The sequence below is a fragment of the Stegostoma tigrinum genome, chromosome 31 (assembly GCF_030684315.1).
Source record: "Stegostoma tigrinum isolate sSteTig4 chromosome 31, sSteTig4.hap1, whole genome shotgun sequence".
Taxonomy (NCBI): Eukaryota; Metazoa; Chordata; class Chondrichthyes; order Orectolobiformes; family Stegostomatidae; genus Stegostoma; species Stegostoma tigrinum.
Window position 1 is genome coordinate 8654161 of NC_081384.1, and position 19474 is coordinate 8673634.

Genomic DNA, 19474 nt, shown 5'->3' on the forward strand with positions numbered 1-19474 from the left:
AGTATTCACATTTTTGAGAAGGGAAGAGAGAGATACACAGAATTAGCAACACCATCTCACGGGAATATTATTAGCCAATGTAGAATTGAAACATACAACCCAATAGTCTCAAACTCTGATGTATCAATGTGAGTAACACCAGCACATTGGTATGCCAAGATAGAAGGTAAAAGTATTCTGGCTTGGTTATAGTCTATGCTTCTGAAATATTAAACTTTGACTTGCATTGCCAAAGCACCACATACCAATAAAACATCCCAAGACACCTCTTTAACACAGAGCCACATTAGAAAATACACAAATGGAAGGTCATGGAATGCCTGACAGGAAATTAGAGCTCGCTGGAGGTAGAGAGGCAGCGAGATTTTTGAAGTGAATTGCAGGCTTCAGGCAGCAGGCAGTTGTCAGCATGGTCACCGTAGGAGGAGTGATTAAGATCATTGAAAGCCCAGGGCTGCAGTGTGGCAGACAGGCATGACAGAAGTGCAGAAGACATTGGCTTGTTTCTGCTCCTTTCTGCCCGTCAAATATACGCTGCGATCCAATGAGTTCATGGCTGATTGGATTATCGTCAACTCCTCTTTTCTGTATTTCACCCCCTTACTGATTAAAACGCTGTCAATTTCAGCCTTAAACATATTTAACAATCCAGCAACTAAAGCTCTCTGTGGTAAGGATTTCCACAGATTCAGAACTCTCTGAGAGAAGAAATTCTTCCTCATCTGTCTTAAAAGGGTGGCCCCCTTTTATTCTGAAACAATGCATTCTCATCCTGGACTCTCCCACGAGGAAAAACATCCTTTTCCTTGCATTTTCCATCATTTTTAATTTATTCTAGTAATGAAGTTAAAAAGCAAATTTCTACAGATGAGTTAGTTACAACTACAAAATAACAAAAGACACTGTGAAAGTTAAGGGAAAATCTTATCTTCCAGATCACAAAGGCTTGCTTCAATAAGAGCAGTGGTAGATTGGTTTCTCTAGTCACTATTCTACTGATAAGAAGGCACGTTTGAAATAACAAACTGAAGAATTAAAAGTTTGAAAAACATTCCTTGCATTGAAAGTGCTGAGGGTGTGGTTTTTTTCACTAAATCATTGTTGAAGTCGAATATGTGGATGGTTTCAGCAACTAATCACATAGTGGTTTGGAGGGCAGCTTATTAAAGAGAGTATGGGATGTAGGTTTAAACAAAATTAGTGCTTATGTTATGCTAAAACCGTTGATATTTCCACTGTGCTTATTGTCTTCTTACAAAAATTAAGAATACATTCCATCAGCATCTAACAGATGACAGTGCTCTCCTGTTTTACATGGACTTTTTTCTGATAACTAATATGATGATGCTTTGAATTTGACTCCTAAATGGAATGTCTGGCTTGTACACCTATGATTTTGTGAATTTCCTTTAATAATTGTGAAAATATTCACATTGTGAAATAAAATGTTCAAAACTCCTTGTGTCAACGTTGCCCTGAGAGTTATTGATCAAATTTATCATTTAGACCTAGGGCAAGACATTCAATTGAGTAAAAAGAAGTCCGATCACAAATGGCTCTTAGACCATAAGACCATAAGACATAGGACTGGAAGTAAGGCCATTCAGCCCATCAAGCCCACTTCGCCATTTAAATCATGGCTGATGGGCATTTCGACTCCACTTCCCTGCACTCTCCCCTTGATTCCTTGTGAGATCAAGAATTTGTCGATCTCTGCCTTGAAGTCATCTAACGTCCCGGCCTCCACTGCACTCCGTGGCAATGAATTCCACAAGCCCACCACTCTCTGGCTGAAGAAATGTCATCTCATTTCCGTTTTTAGTTTACCCCCTCTAATTTTAAGGCTGTGCCCACAGGACCCAGTCTCCCCGCCTAACAGAAACAACTTCCCAGTGTTCACCCCTTCTAAACCATAAATGAATTTAACACAACAAGAAGTGTAATTTGCATCAGCATCATGAAACCTGCCCTGTAACATATCTTGGACGCATAATCTAAAAGGGATCTGTCTTAATGAAACAAACATTGGATGATAGTGCCAAACTTCAAATGAATCATTGCTTTCCTCCCCAATTCTATTTAAAGACACACCCTCAAACATCAATACTATGACTGAAGATGCAAGGAATGCTGATAAAGATTTCAGTAGTAGTGTAAATTAACCGTTAATATATTGCAGAGGTGTTAGTCAGTGATTTTGTTCTGGAAGGAATGTGAAGTTTGAAGCTCACTCTGGGTGTCAAACAGAAGGTAAGAGCTTTTTGCATGTACACATACACAAGAGTGGATAGGGATGTGATAATGGGAACTGCAGATGCTGGAGAATCCAAGATAATAAAATGTGAGGCTGGATGAACACAGCAGGCCCAGCAGCATCTCAGGAGCATCTGCAGTTCCCATTATCACTGATACAATTTTAACCTCACTGCGAAGCCTCTTCCAGGGATGCCTAACCTGAAGAAGTTACCCTCCTCCCTCCGGACCAACCTCAGGGAATCTCTCTCCCACTGCAACTCTCTTGTACCTGTCTGTCTTCCCTGGACTGACCTATCCCCTCCCCACCTATACTCTCCGCTCCACCTATCTTCTTTTCTCTCCATCTTCGGTCCGCCTCCCCCTCTCTCCCTATTTATTCCAGAACCCTCACCCCATCCCCCTCTCTGATGAAGGATCTAGGCCTGAAACGTCAGCTTTTGTGCTCCTGAGATGCTGCTGGGCCTGCTGTGTTCATCCAGCCTCACATTTTATTATCTTAGAGTGGATAGGGAATAGGGTTTGCCTCAAAAGATTTTGCAGGGCCTTACACATATAGAATTGGAGTACCTTTTGGCCTATCTTCAATTTATTATCAAATAGTCAGCGCAACATCTTTTAGAAGTCTTTGCATAGTGCAGGGAAGTGGAAGAGAAAACTAACTGGTGTGAAAGCAGAGAAAAATATACCTATACGGGTGTGTTTGGTTGCTGCTAAATATTGTACATCCTATAATTTCACAAACATGAAGTTTATTTATGTCAGTACCAAACACAGTGTTGTCATTTCTTAAAAGTCTTTTGGACCAAGAAAGCAGGAAAAATATGCATCATTGTCCACATCATGGTCGCATCAAGTGACTTGCTAATGTGTTTAATTATAATTCCAGTGTTTACATTTAAAATAAACTCAAAGCCTTTGCTGCATAATGCTCTTGTTAACTTTGCTGCTTTTGAAATTTAAAAAAATAATAATCAAAACATGTAACCAATAGCATCAGCAACATCTTGAATTTGTTCATCGTCTGAATTCTTTGTACCCTGGGAAAGACCTAGCCGCAGTTTGTCTGTCTTCTTGCAAGACAGATATCACTTCATGTGTTGGTGTGGTATAACAGGTTGAACAATGTCATGATAACTTAAGAAGGACAACATAACACTTAAAACTGTACATTATGTTCCAACTCTATGACAGACTGGAATTATTTGTGTTATACGAAATACATTACTTGTACTTTAAAGGTTCAACCTTGGTTTGTCAATAAATAAAAAAAATGTTCAAAGCATTTAGCAACACAAGCCAATTATTTTGATTACATAAACTTGTGCTTCAGATCAATAAAAACAAAAAGTCTCATCTACAAAATTGCAGTTTGGACATTGGAGAACTAGGCAATCTCTGCATGAACTGTTATGGTACGGGACAAGTACTATCGGGTCATGACTAGGTTTTTGTTTGTGGTCCCTTGCTCTGTGTAGATTGTCTGATGTTTTCCTAAACCATAACACTAAAACTCCACAAGTCACCTGCAGCTGTTGAATTGGCTTGGCAGAAAGTGAAATGTTAAAGGGTAAGTATTTGTTCTGCTGACATGTAAAAAATTAGGTGCTAAGCTGCGCCACTGGCTCACAGACAAATTGTGGTAATCTAATTGTACTCCGCTCTCTGTGACTGTTGAACTAAAGCTAAAAAGATATGGAACTGTCTAGAGCGGCGATTGAGAATTGAGGAACTATGTATGTGTTGTTTTTGGACAGATGAACTTTGCTTCCAATGATAGGTGATTTAAGTCACTTACGATCACTGTTGCTAGGCAGATAACTATGGTGAAGTACAAAAAATTGTATCTTGCATACATGACTAACTGTGATGTAAAATCCTATATAAAGGGAAGGTGGTTCCCTTATTGAGGGGGCAGTACCCCCCATATAGCGTGGACTTTGTAGAGTGATCCTCCCATTTGTAAGCGCTTACTTAAATAAATGATACTGCAAGTTATCTGCCTGTTGAAGCCCTACATTTGTTTCAAGCGTATATGTTAGGTGAAAAGAACTCAACAGGACAAAAGCACTCTTACTTGAACACAAGCTTATGAGTTTAACCCTTAAATTTAAAGGGAAAACATTTAATGTAGAACAAAACCTTCATGCAGTATCTCAGAGACTGTGCCTTTAGGATGAAATGTTTAAGTGAGGTTTTATCCATTCGGCAAGAAATAAAAAAGACCCAATATGAAATTCACAGAGCAGATTGTCCCAGAATGCTAGCCAATGTATATTTTTCAATCAATGTGACAAAACAAAAGCAAACTGGTGATTCATCTCATCTACTTTTTCAGGGTTTGCAAATTGGCTAATATATCTACCTCAAGGGAGTGCTGATTTCACTTCATCAGCTGTAAAGTATATTGGAATATTATGTTATAGTTAAAAATCCATTATCTCTCTTATGTGGTAAAGGAAAAAGAAACTAATTATTCTGCTATGATATTCATGTGCCCTTCCCCACACTTAATAGGAACTGTGCATGTCCTTTCAAGTGATTGCAACTGTTGGCAACAAGGTACAAATAAGCAGTAAGTCTTGTCCTATTGATTTATGAGATCATAGAACTCATACCAGGAAGTTATTTTTTTAAAACAAAGATATGAGAAGTAAAAGGGCCAGTTAAAACAGAGGTAGTAAGAATTGCTGATGTTGGAGTCTGAGATAAGACAGTGTGGAGCTGCATGAACACGGCAGGCTAGGCAGCATCAGAGGAGCAGGAAAGCTGACATTTTGGCTTGGGACCCTTCTTCAAAAACGTTACCCTCAAATAACCCAGAAGCCTGGAGTTATCTATTTTGAGTCACACAGCACCTAGGAATTTCAGTTAATTAAATGAAGATGGAATGAAAGAAAAAAAAACATATCCATCATAGTGACCATGTAACTGTGAGATTGTTGTGTAACCCCAGCAGTTTCCTGGTGTCCTTCAAGTGAATAAATCTGCTATCCTTACTTGTGGTTGATGTTTAACTGCCCTCGGAGTAGCTACCAAGCTATCAAATTGTATTCAAGAAGATGGCTCATGGACCTTTTCAACAGCAGTCGGGAGTGGGAAATAATCATTAGACTCACCAACAATTCCTGTATCCTGTGAATTAGTAAATACGCCATTAGGGCATGTAATAAACTTCTGAGCAAAATACTAGCAGCAAGTATTCTGCGATCATTGAAGAAACAATTGGGTTTAGTAACCTCACTGTGGAAAAATTGTAAAGCATTTCTAGATGTTTGAAAGAAGGACTGACGTTACCTATAAAAATGAAAGAACGGTGGATGCTATAAATCAGAAGCAAAAACAAAGTTGATGGAAATGCTCAGTAGGTCTGGCAGCACCTGTGAAGAGAAATCAGAATTAACATTTCAGCTCTGGTGACAATTCCTCAGAACGTTCTGAGGAAGGGTCAGTGGACCTGAAACCTTAACTCTGATTTCTCTGTTCAGATGCTACCAGATCTGTTGACCTTACTTGTAACTTACAGATGGATAGTTTACACATTACAATAGGTCCCCAAACATTCTTTTCACTTTGGGAGCAGTAGGGTTTGATAAAATTAACCATTTGAATGCATTGTGAGAGAATGGCAACTTATACACCAATTTGACAATGACGGATAGATCACAAAGTTGAGCCCTGTGCAAGATGATTTTTACACAGTCATTGGAGCTACATAATGCTAAAAAGAAAACACCTTGAAAGAAAAAGGGCCAGTTAAAACAGAGGTAGTAAGAATTGCTGATGTTGGAGTCTGAGATAAGACAGTGTGGAGCTGCCTGAACACAGCAGGCTAGGCAGCATCAGAGGAGCAGGAAAGCTGACATTTCCAATGAACTTTCATCCAATGAACTTTCCTCTTCAGATCTGAAGAACAGCCATGCTAAACTCAAAATATTAAGTCTCTTTGTCTCTCTCCAAAAGATTCTGCCAGACCTACAGAATTTTTCCAGCATTCTCTATGTTTATTTCCTAAATAATGCCAGAAATATTCAGCATATGAGCCAACATAATTGCCCAAACACCACTAATGAAAATGACAGCTAGCCTCCAAAGCTCAATTGAGGAAATGGTTTTAAGAGTATTTGAGGCATCTGTCTGACATTTGATGATCACCAGCTTTAATCTGGACTGATTAACTTTCATTTCAGAGCTCCTAAAAAGGATCAGTTATCTGTTGCTTGGTTGACTATTATCTACAACACAATTTAAATAGTAGATCTTTGTTTTGCCAATTATTGGAGTGCACTTGAGAGACAGCTGTGTTCCCCGTCCCCTGGCTCCTCAAGTGCATAAATAACACCTCTTTGGGCTCTCTCTTTTAGTTTGAGAGGTAGAGGAGAATGGAGGTTGCAGGCAAGTTATTGAAACAAGTGCCCTGTGATTATCCAGGCTGTTTGACCAAGTTCACCAGAACTTGGAAGCTGGAGGAACACCTTAGTGTACACACTGGGCAGGTGAGATGTCTTTTGAAGTCGTCCCTCAATTTTCTTTCTAACTTCTGAATACTACTTGTTAGAAGCCTTACAAGTGTGATAAGGGGGAATGTCAAAAGACTTTTTCTCAAAAGTCTCACCTACAGACACATCTATGCCGACACTTTGGACAGAAGAGATTTGAGTGAGTACAGTTTGTGGACCTGGTGTGACCATGTTGGTATGTTTGGGAGTTGAGGGGTGGGTTGGGGAGGTGTAACGATCTCACAGGATAAGAGTTTCTTTGAACGTGTTTAAGTTCCTTGGTTGACGAGCCAAACTAGCATCCACATCACTTTTTTAAAAAAAACTTAGTCCAGTTTGTCACCCACATTCACCCTGATCGAAGTCAAATATTTACTTCATTTCCTGGTTTATTTTCTAAGTCCAAGTCAGTAATAAAGTGAAATCCAGCTAACAAGTATTGGAGAAACTTTGCAGTATCTATGGTGTGAGAAGTTGTTGATGCTTTGTGTGAAGTAATTTCACTCTGAACCATTCTATTTTCTTGCCATTGATTTGGCCAGACTAAAGTTTCTTCAGCATTTTCTTGTTTGATATCTCCAACATTCACACCTGTGTTTCTGCTAAAGTAAAATACTTGAAATTTTGAGCATGTGCTATCACCTATTAATGCCTAATAGGCAGTAGCATCCATGAGTTAAATGGTTATGGGTGGACTCGTTGGATTAGGTTCCCACTAATTGGAACCATTTACTGTTTGTATGTTTTAAGGTTTTTAATGTTTGATTTGGGAAAACTGGTGGTGTAACTAGATAGCTGACAGAATGCCAAAGTTATGAATGGCTCAATTACACTGTTCCTGCCGTGAACAATGCAAATTAAATTGGCCACAAGATTTTATAAATGTTCTCCAAGGTCCAATGTTAGCAATGAAATAAGTTGCAAGTGGCTTGTCATTCTGAAACTGCTTTTTGCAAGCTCAGAAATTGGAGATAATGAGAAGCTTTTGCCTTAATGCCCCCGATCACGACCCCACCCCTGAATACCAAACCATCATCTCCCAAATCATTCACAACCTCATCACCTCAGGTGACCTGCCACCTTATTGTTCCCTAACCCTGCACTGCCCGCTTCTATCTCCTTTCCAAAATCCACAAACCTGCCTGCCCTGTTCGCCCCATTGTATCCGCCTGCTCCTTTCCCACCGAGCTCCTCTCCACCGATCTGGACTCCATTTTCTCCCCCTTGGTCCAGAAACTCCACACCTACATCCATGACACCATCCACACCTTCCACCTCCTCAAGGACTTTGAATTCCCTGGCCCACAACACCTCATTTTCAGTGATGATGGGAACTGCAGATGCTGGAGAATCCAAGACAATAAAATGTGAGGCTGGATGAACACAGCAGGCCCAGCAGCATCTCAGGAGCACAAAAGCTGATGTTTCGGGCCTTGACCCCTCATCAGAGATGGGGATGGGGTGAGGGTTCTGGAATAAATAGGGAGAGAGGGGGAGGCGGGCCGAAGATGGAGAGAAAAGAAGATAGGTGGAGAGGAGAGTATAGGTGGGGAGGTGGGGAGGGGATAGGTCAGTCCAGGGAAGATGGACAGGTCAAGGAGGTGGGATGAGGTTAGTAGGTAGGAGATGGAGGTGCGGCTTGGGGTGGGAGGAAGGGATGGATGAGAGGAAGAACATTATAGGGAAGCAGAGACAGGTTGGACTGGTTTTGGGATGCAGTGGGTGGAGGGGAAGAGCTGGGCTGGTTGTGTGGTGCAGTGGGGGAAGGGGAGATTTGGAAGCTAGTGAAGTCCACATTGATACCATTGGGCTGCAAGGTTTCCAAGCGGAATATGAGTTGCTGTTCCTGCAACCTTCGGGTGGCATCATTGTGGCACTGCAGGAGGCCCATGATGGACATGCCATCTAAAGAATGGGAGGGGAATTGGAAATGGTTTGCGACTGGGAGGTGCAGTTGTTTATTGCGAACCGAGCGGAGGTGTTCTGCAAAGCGGTCCCCAAGCCTCCACTTGGTTTCCCCAATGTAGAGGAAGCCACACCGGGTACAATGGATGCAGTATACCACATTGGCAGATGTGCAGGTGAACCTCTGCTTAATATGGAAAGCCATCTTGGACCCTGGGATAGGGGTGAGGGAGGAGGTGTGGGGGCAGGTGTAGTATTTCCTGCGGTTGCAGGGGAAGGTGCCGGGTGTGGTGGGGTTGGAGGGCAGTGTGGAGCGAATGGAGAGAGTGGTCTCTCCGGAAAGCAGACAAGGGTGGGGATGGAAAAATGTCTTGGGTGGTGGGGTCGGATTGTAGATGGTGGAAGTGTCGGAGGATGATGTGTTGTATCCGGAGGTTGGTGGGGTGGTGTGTGAGAACGAGGGGGATCCTCTTTGGGCGGTTGAGGCGGGGGCGGGGTGTGAGGGATGTGTTGCGGGAAATGCGGGAGACACGGTCGAGGGCGTTCTTGACCACTGTGGGGGTAAGTTGCAGTCCTTGAAGAACTTGGACATCTGGGATGTGTGGAAGTGGAATGTCTTATCATGGGAGCAGATGCGGCGGAGGCGGAGGAATTGGGAATAGGGGATGGAATTTTTGCAGGAGGGTGGGTGGGAGGAGGTGTATTTTCACCATGGACGTCCAGTCCCTATACACCTACGTTCCTCATGCAGATGGCCTCAAGGCCCTCCACTACTTCCTGTCTCACAGGCCTGACTGACCAGTAACCTTCCACCGACACCCTTACCTACCTAGCCGAACTCGTCCTCACCCTCAACTTCTTTCGATTCCTCCCACTTCCTACAGACAAAGGACGTGGCCATGGGTACCTACATGGGCGCAAGCTATGCCTGCCTCTTTTTAGGTTACGTGGAACAGTCCCTCTTCCGCACCTACACAGGCCCCAAACCCCACCTCTTCCTCCGTTACATTAAATGTATCGGTGCTACCTCTTGCTCCCAAGAGGAGCTCGAACAGTTCATCCACTTCACCAACACCTTCCACCCCAACCTTAAGTTCACCTGGACCATCTCCAACACACCCCTCACCTTCCTGGACCCCTCTGTCTCCATCTCAGGCAACCAGCTAGAAACTGATGTCCATTTCAAGCCCACTGACTCCCACAGCTACCTAGAATACATCACCTCTCACCAACCCTCCTTCAAAAATTCCATCCCCTATTCCCAATGCCTTCACCTCTGCCGCATCTGCTTCCAGGATGAGGCATTCCACTACCGCACATCCGGCATTCTTCAAGGACCGCAACTGCACCCCTGCAGTGGTCGAGAACACCCTCCACTGTGTCTCCTGCATTTTCCACAATACATCCCTCACACCCTGCCCCTGCAATAACTGCCCAAAGTCAATCCCCCTAGTCCTCACATACCATCCTACCAACCTCTAGATACAATGCATCATCCTCCAACACTTCCACCATCTACAATCCGACCCCACCACCCAAGACATTTTTGCATCCCCACCCTTGTCTGCTTTCCGGAGAGACCACTCTCTCCGTGACTCCCTTGTCCGCTCCACACTCCCCTCCAACCCCACCATACCTGGCACCTCCCCCTGCAACCGCAGGAAGTGCTACACCTGCTCCCACACCACCTCCCTCACCCCCATCCCAGGCTCCAGGATGACTTTCCATATCAAGCAGATGTTCATCTGCACATCTGCCAATGTGGTATACTGCATCCGCTGTACCCATTGTGGCTTCTCTACATCAGGGAAACCAAGCAGAGGCTTGGGGACCACTTTGCAGAACACCTCTGCTCGGTTTACAAGAAACAACTGCACTTCCCAGTCGTAAACCATTTTAACACCCCTCTTCCATTCCTTAGACGACATGTCCATCCTGGGCCTCCTGCAGTGCCATAATGATGCCACCCGAAGGTTCAGGAACAGCAACTCATATTCCGCTTGGGAACACTGCAGCCCAATGGTATCAATGTGGACTTCACAAGCTTCAAAATCTCCCCTTCCCCCACTGCATCCCAAAACCAGCCCAGCTCGTCCCCGCCTCCCTAACCTGTTCTTCCCCTCATCCCACCTCAAGCTGCACCTCCACTTCCTACCTACTAACCTCATCCTGCCCCCTTGGCCTGTCCATCCTCCCCAGACTGATCTATCCTCTCTCCACCTATCTTCTCCTCTATCCATCTTCAGTCTGCCTCCCCCTCCGTCCCTATTTATTTCAGAACCCACTCTCTGAAGGGTCTAGGCCCGAAACGTCAGCTTTTGTGCTCCTGAGATGCTGTTTGGCCTGCTGTGTTCATCCAGCTTCACACTTTGTTATCTTGGGTTCTCCAGCATCTGCAGTTCCCATTATCTCTTGTATCAATACAAAACCTTTCATGACTTTAGACTGTCACAAATAGTTGTAACACAGACAACTGTGGTTCTTCTTTTGTTTTATCCTATCAACCCTTTTTTCTCTTCCACACCAAGGTATTTAGCTTACTATCATTTTTTAAAATGTTTTTCGTGTTTACAAAAAGCATTGGGCATCTTGTGCAGGGCAAGATTCCACATTCAGGTGTGGTAATTGGAATGTTGTGGTGAGGTAAATAATTGGCTTGACAGACATCCGCTGATTCTGTTGCCCTAACCGCACTTCTAATTAAGACATTTGATATATGGCTCAAATCAGTGTAATTGGACAATTGAGATTGAGTTTTTACATACATTTGCCCCTACAAGTGTTTGAATCACCTGGAGCAAAGCTGAGGGCTGCGCAGAAACATTTGTTAGCAATCAATGTTTAAAGAAGCACATGATGTATCAGCATGGGAACAAAATGTTTCAAGGCACGTTGAGGAATGGGCAGTAGATAACGTGGTTTTAAGTGGGTAGCATTTACCAAGTAATTATATAATTGAGATTTTTGAGCCAAATGAGGACTAACTGAAATGGTGCTTATATTTTCTGTGCTACAGCACTTGTTTGAAGTTGATAATTACACTTTTTTAAAGGGAGGTTAATTTGGGATTGACATGATTTCAGTTTTTTGGGGTGGATGGAGGCAAAAGAAAACAAACTACACCACCTCGTACTTGGCTTGAGCAATGGCATAGCTGCCTCCATTTAATCTTGATGTCCTTTCTGGTAAAACCCGTCAAACCATAGAATCCTAACAGTGTGGAAAAATTTGACCCATTGGTCCACACCAACCCTCAAACATCTTACACAGACACCAAGCCCTTCCCTGCTCCACCCCACCCTTTTGCTGAAACCTGCATTTCCCATGGTCAATCTGTCTAATCTGATCATCTTTGGACTGTGGGAGGTAACTGAAACATCTGGCAGAAACATAGACTGTTCAAACTCCAGTGTCCCAAGGCTGGAATTGTAGTGTCCCTGATGTTGAGGTAGCAGTGCTAACTAATCACCTCATGATCTAGCTGAGCATGTCTAACCAGTAATGTACTGGCTATTTGGCAGGATTGAATGTTACTGATAAACATAGTGGCGGACCCATTTTTGGTCCCACTTGTATATCTTAGATTGTCCTTCTCCCCATCTTCACATCACCTCCCTGCCTGCTTACAGGTATATATTGCATAAGTTCTTCTTGTCGAAGGACATGAAACAACTACAGCACTAGACCAGAGAATCCCCATGATGGTAATAGCTATCTGGTTGAAGCTGCCAGCTGGATGCATGGGTTAAGTGCCTTCCTTTGTCTTCCTGTGATGTGCCATTGGTCCCTCTTTATTGTGAAGAGGGAACTTTTAAGCACCACTTTTAAACTCTCCTTTCATGCTTGCTTCCAACTTCACTCTGCAGTACAAGTTGGGCAACATTACTCAGCAACGGCAAGGTTCCCAGTGAGAATTTGGGGATTCTTTAGGAGCTGCATTTCAAAATGGATGCAACTTCCTGCCTTTGTTTTTAGGATGAGTTGGTTTCAAAATTTAATCATGGACTACACCCTTAGGCAAACAAAGGACCGAAGCTAATGTTTTTGTTTTTTCTCACTTAGTGTTCTTCTGAATCTTGTGGGAAAACATTCGAGAAAAGTCGTGACTTCAAGATCTGTAGCTATGAGCACTTCAAAGACCCTGCGTTTGAGTGAGTGGCCAAAAAAGTTGTGAATTTGGTTCTAATTGAAATCTGCTTGGGTGTGCTTCCCCATGTTCAGTTTTGCAAAAAGGCAGTGTTGCAAACTTTACATTTGGATGGCATCTTTGGGTGTTAGTTGAACAACAGCACTTATTTGGCTGATTATGAAAGCACTTCTTTGGAAAGCCCCTCATTTTTGAGCTGCTGTCCAAGACAAATAATGGCACTTTGAAGCTCTGCAACTGTTGTCTGCAGAAGCTACCAGTTCCAACAAGAACTAGTTGAGCCACTGATTACTTATATTGTATGCTTGACATACATTGTGGAAGCAGAGTTCCTTCAAACAAGAGAAGTGAACTGGAGGCCGTCAGGAAATGTAGAACTATTGTAGGTCAAATGACAGTCTAGTGAGAAATGGTTAGATGTTGAAGTCTGCAACCTTGGATTGGAAGGGTTGACTTTGCTTCAATGTTGTTAGAACTGATTTATTTCATATTTTTGATTCAGATTTCCCTTCTTACCTTTGCCTTTTCAAAGGCAGATGCCTTGTATTCCTGCTCTAAGTCATTATGATAACTGAGGCATAGTGCCCAATACCAGACTGTTTCAAACTATACAATAAAATGTGAGGCTGGATGAACACAGCAGGCCCAGCAGTATCTCAGGAGCACAAAAGCTGACGTTTCGGGCCTAGACCCTTCATCAGAGAGGGGGATGGGGTGAGGGTGAGGAAGACCTGGCTCCACCCACCGCATCCCAAAACCAGCCCAGCCTGTCTCTGCCTCCCTAACCTGTTCTTCCTCTCACCCATCTCTTCCTCCCACCCCAAGCCGCACCTCCATCTCCTACCTACTAACCTCATCCCACCTCCTTGACCTGTCCGTCTTCCCTGGACTGACCTATCCCCTCCCTACCTCCCCACCTATACTCTCCTCTCCACCTATCTTCTTTGCTCTCCATCTTCGGTCCACCTCCCCCTCTCTCCCTATTTATTCCAGAACCCTCTCCCCATCCCCCTCTCTGATGAAGGGTCTAGGCCCGAAACATCAGCTTTTGTGCTCCTGAGATGCTGCTTGGCCTGCTGTGTTCATCCAGCTTCACACTTTATTATCAACATGCATTTGATTGTGTTTACAGTCTAGTTTTCATCTGTAACCTCATACAGCTCGCCACTTTACTTGTTTCTGCCGCTAATGGCCATTGTGAAATCCTGGCTGTTTCCGCTGTTGCTTGGCAGTCAACAAACATGGTCTTTAATTAAAGGTTCAATTTGTTATGCTGATGCTGAACCCTGGGACTAGACCTAAGCCCGCAACTGAATTTGAATATTGTTACCTATTTGAGAAACAGCTGATGCTCTCATCATTTGTTCCCAGCCATGAGGTTTTCAAGCCACCCTTTTCAGAAGTTGAACCTTTTTTTAAAAAAAGAAAAAAATCCCACTGAGGTTTTTGTACTTTCTATTGCTTTAAAAGATATTCTTGTTCTCCTCCACCCAGGCTATCCTTGTAGATCTGAAGAATGTCAGTTTGTTGCTACCACATGGACACAACTCCAGAAACATCTGAAAATTCATCCAAGTAAGGGATCCAGTGACTGAGGTCTTTACTTAGTTATTGCTCAATGAACCATGCATGAAGAAATTACCAGTGAGCTGGAAATTGTATCAGATAATGGGAACTGCAAATGCTGGAGAATCCGAGATAATAATGTGGAGCTGGATGAATACAGCAGGCCAAGCAGCATCTTGGGAGCACAAAAGCTGATGTTTCAGGCCTAGACCCTTCATCAGTAAAGGGGGAGGGGGAGAGGGTTCTGAAATAAACAGGGAGCGGAGTGGCGGCGCAGGCTTCATCCCCTGACACTTCCGCCATCTGCAATCTGACCCCACCACCAAAGACAGTTTCCCTCCCCACCCTTATCTGCTTTCTGGAGGGTCCACTCTCTGTGACTCCCTTATCCGCTCCACACACCCCTCCAATCCAACCGCACCTAACATTTTCCGCTGCAACATCAGGAAGTGCTACACTTGCCCCCACACCTCCCTCACCCCCATCCCAGGCACCAAGACTGCTTTACACATCAAGCAGATGTTCACCTGCACATCCACCAATGTGGTGTACTGCATCTGCTGTACCCATTGTGGCTTCCCTAAATTGGGGAAGCCAAATGGGAGGCTTGGACTGCTTTGCAGAACATCTATGCTCAGTTTGCAATAAACAATTGCACCTCCCAGTCGCAAACCATTTCAACTCCCCCTCCCATTCCTTAGATGACATGCCCATCCTGGGCCTCCTGCAGTGCCACAATGATGCCACCCGTAGGTTGCAGGAACAGCAACTCATTGTGCTTGAGAACCTTGTAGCCCAATGGTATCAATGTGGATTTCACCAGCTTCAAAATCTGCACCCCTGACCCCCCCCCGCCACTGCATCCCAAAACTAGCCCAGCTCGTGTCCACCTCCCTAACCTGTTCCTCCTCGTCTCCTATCCCTTCGTCCCACCTCAGCCACACCCCCCATTTCCTGCCTACCAACCTCGTCCTGCCCCCTTGACCTGTCCATCCTCGCTGGACTGACCTATCCCCTCCCTATCTCCCGATCTACTCTCTCCTCTACTGGCTCCATCCCCACTTCTTTAACTTGTCTGTCTCCTCTCCACTTATCTTCTCCTCTATCCATCTTCGATCCACCTTCCCCTCCCTACCTATTTATTTCAGAACGCTCTCTCTTCCCCTCCTCCTTTTCTGATGAAGGGTCTAGGCCTGAAACGTCAGCTTTTGTGCTCCTGAGATGCTGCTTGGCCTGCTGTGTCCATCCAGCTGCACACTGAATTGGGATTGGAAAGTTGGTTTGCATAATTGGAGTATTCTTGATTCTTGTTTTACTTGCAATGTTAATTATCAAGTCATTTTCTTGCCAGAGTAACTGGTTTATTAAAAACAAATAAAATGTTTTTATGTAAATGTGTAAATATGTAAAACCAGTATTACAGCAAACTAAGTAGTTTCGGCAAGCACATCTGGGTGAAATTACAAACAGTATGCTCACAGAACTTACTGTTAAGGGTGTGCTCTGCAGGCACCCATAACATGCTAACTTGGAGTAATTTCCTTGCAGTCAACTTCACATTCTTCCTCTGGCTTGTATAAACATGTATTTGGTTCTGCTCAATTTTCATTTAGCCTAACCTCCTGTATCAAAATCCTTTTGACTTGAAAAATGCACACTGGTCAAAACCGGTAACAATGAGTGGGCAAACCAATTGTAGTACTACGGCTCTCTTGCTGAAATAGACTAACTTGACAAACTTCAGATTTCTGAACTCTAGGCTGCAGTCAATTTGATCATTCCTGGGCAATCAGATTTGGAAGCTCGACTGCACTATTGGCCCTCTTCAAATTAGTCTGAGCCGCTAGGCATAATGCTATTGCATTGAGTCTGAATAGCAAGGAATCATTTGTGACTTAATTCACTTGCAGTTATTTCTCTTGATTTTTAGTGCTTGGGAGAAGTGAATGTCAATTTTAGTATATGCCTTCACAAGTGTACTTAAAATTGCTGCCCATGAAGTGTACAGTGTTTAAGAATAGTCTTAAAGACAAGTTCCACTAATTATTTGTAACAGTGTCTTGAATAGGGTATTTGGACACGTCAAGCAGTCTTCAGGGAAAGTTTTTTGTTTAGGTTATGCTAATTGTACTCAAATCTAACATGTCCATATTAGCTAGATGTGGTAGCAAAACAATAGAATTGAAGTCACTTGAATGTTACCTTTCGATTCCTGTCTTGACTTCACCTTGGAGTGCAAATGGATCAGAATATTGGTCTGGGTAAAGGGAGATGACTATCTGTTACCCAGTCAAGCAATACCTTGGGAAGTTGTTTAAGTGGCCTTAATATTTTGGGTAGCTTGTGAAACATTGCACTGGGCCACTCAGTTGGCCAATCTCTCCACCCATGACAATCCTTGACTGTTTTGGGTAGACCTGAGCAAAGGTGTCAGGTGTCTGAGGCACGGTGTGATCTAGAACACAGATCCATGGCCACCTCCAAGGAATCCCGGAATCAGGTCAGGGTTTGGTGAAATTACCAGGGTCACTGCTGTGAAATGAACTTTGGGAGCTATATGTGGATTTATGAGGGTGGGGGGAGGTGCTGGAAGAAATCACTCTTATTTAAGAGTATGAGTATATTTAAGACTACACTGCCAATGTAGGCTGGAGAGACTTGGAGGGAACATTCCAGACCTTGTGTAAGCCTGATGGTAAAATGTGTAATACATTCAAAAACCTGGCTCCAGCACCATCCATCATAGAATCAATAGTTGAAGTTCAGGTGGCCATTCAGCCCTCCACACCAGTTCTATCACCTTGTTAATATCCTGCCTTTTTACATCTCAGCACCATTTCCATCCAAATGCTTATCCAATGCAATCTTCAACTTGAACTTGGCTCCTCAGTTCCAGACAATGCATTCTGGAGCTTAACTACTAGCCATGAAATTTTGTCCCATCAGCTTTTGCATGTCAAGTTTATGTCCTGCTGGCCCATTAAATTCTACAAAATTATCAAATATTTCCCTTAAGTGCCTACTTCTATCTATTCTCATAACGGAGGTTTCTCATTCCTAGAACCAGTCTTGTAAATTGCTTCTGCACTCTAATGCATTAGCATCTATGTGGTGCCCACAACTGTGTACAGTATTCCAGCTGAGGTCTAGCAAGTATCTTAAAATTAAACCTTACCTTGGTCTTGCACTCTGTCTTCTGTTAATAAGCCTTTGTAATTCATCTGACTATCCCAAAGACTGCCACTGAGCTGTAGGAATATGTTCAATTATTTTGAACAGCTATTCAATGATTTAGTTTGAACTGGCAATAGAAGTTGGCATTGATTTGTTTCCTGCATTCTGCCCACAGTTTCAGTTGAACATTGCTGTGCTAATTGTGAAAAGAAATTCAAACACCTCATTGCCTTGCTTAGACACAAACTGATCCATCGGGCTCAGGGTTCTAGACATATATGTCCAATGGAGAACTGTGACCTAAATTTCACAACTGCCTTTAACCTGGAACATCACATCAGAAAAGATCACTTCAAGATATTTGAATACAAGTGTTACTTCCCAGGCTGCCAAAAGGCTTTTGTAATGAAGGTAAGGGGATTTGATTTGACTGAAGGTGATGAAGCATAATTAAAATGGTATTTAAAAATAAGTGAATCAATATTGAGGTTTGGTATTTGGGAGCTGGACAGCATGAAGCAAACCCATCAGAGTTGGTGTGAAGCAATAGGTGCAATGAACTGAATAAAGTAGAGTACACACAGCAACAGACCAGTAAGGTGAAGTGGCTACTTCTGATTAGCAATGTTGCTATATTGCTGGGGAGATGCTTTCGACTGCATTGATTTTGTTAAATTTCAAAGTTGAATATCTGACCAGTTGTTCTTGAATTTGAATCTGGGTTGGACATTGAAAGATGTCCATCTTAGGGCCTAACTTTTACCCACTTGAAAGTTTTGGGGGGGGGGCTGAGGAGGGAGGGAGGGGTGCTGAATAATTGTGTATACTTACTAATGCAAACTTCCAATGAAGTGTATCAACCGGGCAATGTTTCCATTTATATAGACGTTTGATCTACAGGTGGATTTTCTGGCTCACCTGTTGGCCCATATCACCATTATAATCTTAGCTTTGCATACTTTTAAACTGAGCACCTACAGTACTTGAGTCGATGATTTCAATGCCAAATATGGCAACAGCCATACAGACTTTCTGGTTCTCAACTTAGACCACAGTATTCCACAATGTTAGAACATAGAACATAGAACAGTACAGCACAGAACAGGCCCTTCAGCCCACAATGTTGTGCCGACCATTGATCCTCATGTATGCACCCTCAAATTTCTGTGACCATATGCATGTCCAGCAGTCTCTTAAATGACCCCAATGACCTTGCTTCCACAACTGCTGCTGGCAACGCATTCCATGCTCTCACAACTCTCTGCGTAAAGAACCTGCCTCTGACATCCCCTCTATACTTTCCACCAACCAGCTTAAAACTATGACCCCTCGTGCTAGCCATTTCTGCCCTGGGAAATAGTCTCTGGCTATCAACTCTATCTATGCCTCTCATTATCTTGTATACCTCAATTAGGTCCCCTCTCCTCCTCCTTTTCTCCAATGAAAAGAGACCGAGCTCAGTCAACCTCTCTTCATAAGATAAGCCCTCCAGTCCAGGCAGCATCCTGGTAAACCTCCTCTGAACCCTCTCCAAAGCATCCACATCTTTCCTATAATAGGGCGCCCAGAACTGGACGCAGTATTCCAAGTGCGGTCTAACCAAAGTTTTATAGAGCTGCAACAAGATCTCACGACTCTTAAACTCAATCCCCCTGTTAATGAAAGCCAAAACACCATATGCTTTCTTAACAACCCTGTCCACTTGGGTGGCCATTTTAAGGGATCTATGTATCTGCACACCAAGATCCCTCTGTTCCTCCACGCTGCCAAGAATCCTATCCTTAATCCTGTACTCAGCTTTCAAATTCGACCTTCCAAAATGCATCACCTCGCATTTATCCAGGTTGAACTCCATCTGCCACCTCTCAGCCCATCTCTGCATCCTGTCAATGTCCCGCTGCAGCCTACAACAGCCCTCTACACTGTCAAC

General features: G+C 43.5%; 1 protein-coding gene across 2 annotated transcripts in view; it reads left to right on the top strand.

Annotated features, from left to right (window-relative positions):
* LOC125466311 (alpha-2,8-sialyltransferase 8F-like) overlaps window positions 1-19474 on the top strand; it is an 83108-nt gene that overhangs the window by 57158 nt on the left and 6476 nt on the right. Inside the window, exons 8-10 of one of the 2 annotated variants that reach the window (XM_048560657.2) lie at window positions 12720-12808; window positions 14299-14379; window positions 17720-17955. In XM_048560657.2, coding sequence (XP_048416614.2) covers window positions 12720-12808; window positions 14299-14379; window positions 17720-17955 — 406 coding nt within the window. Of the gene's footprint in view, window positions 1-12719; window positions 12809-14298; window positions 14380-17719; window positions 18304-19474 lie in introns of those variants that run through there. The other variant, XM_059638674.1, reaches the window with a different exon arrangement.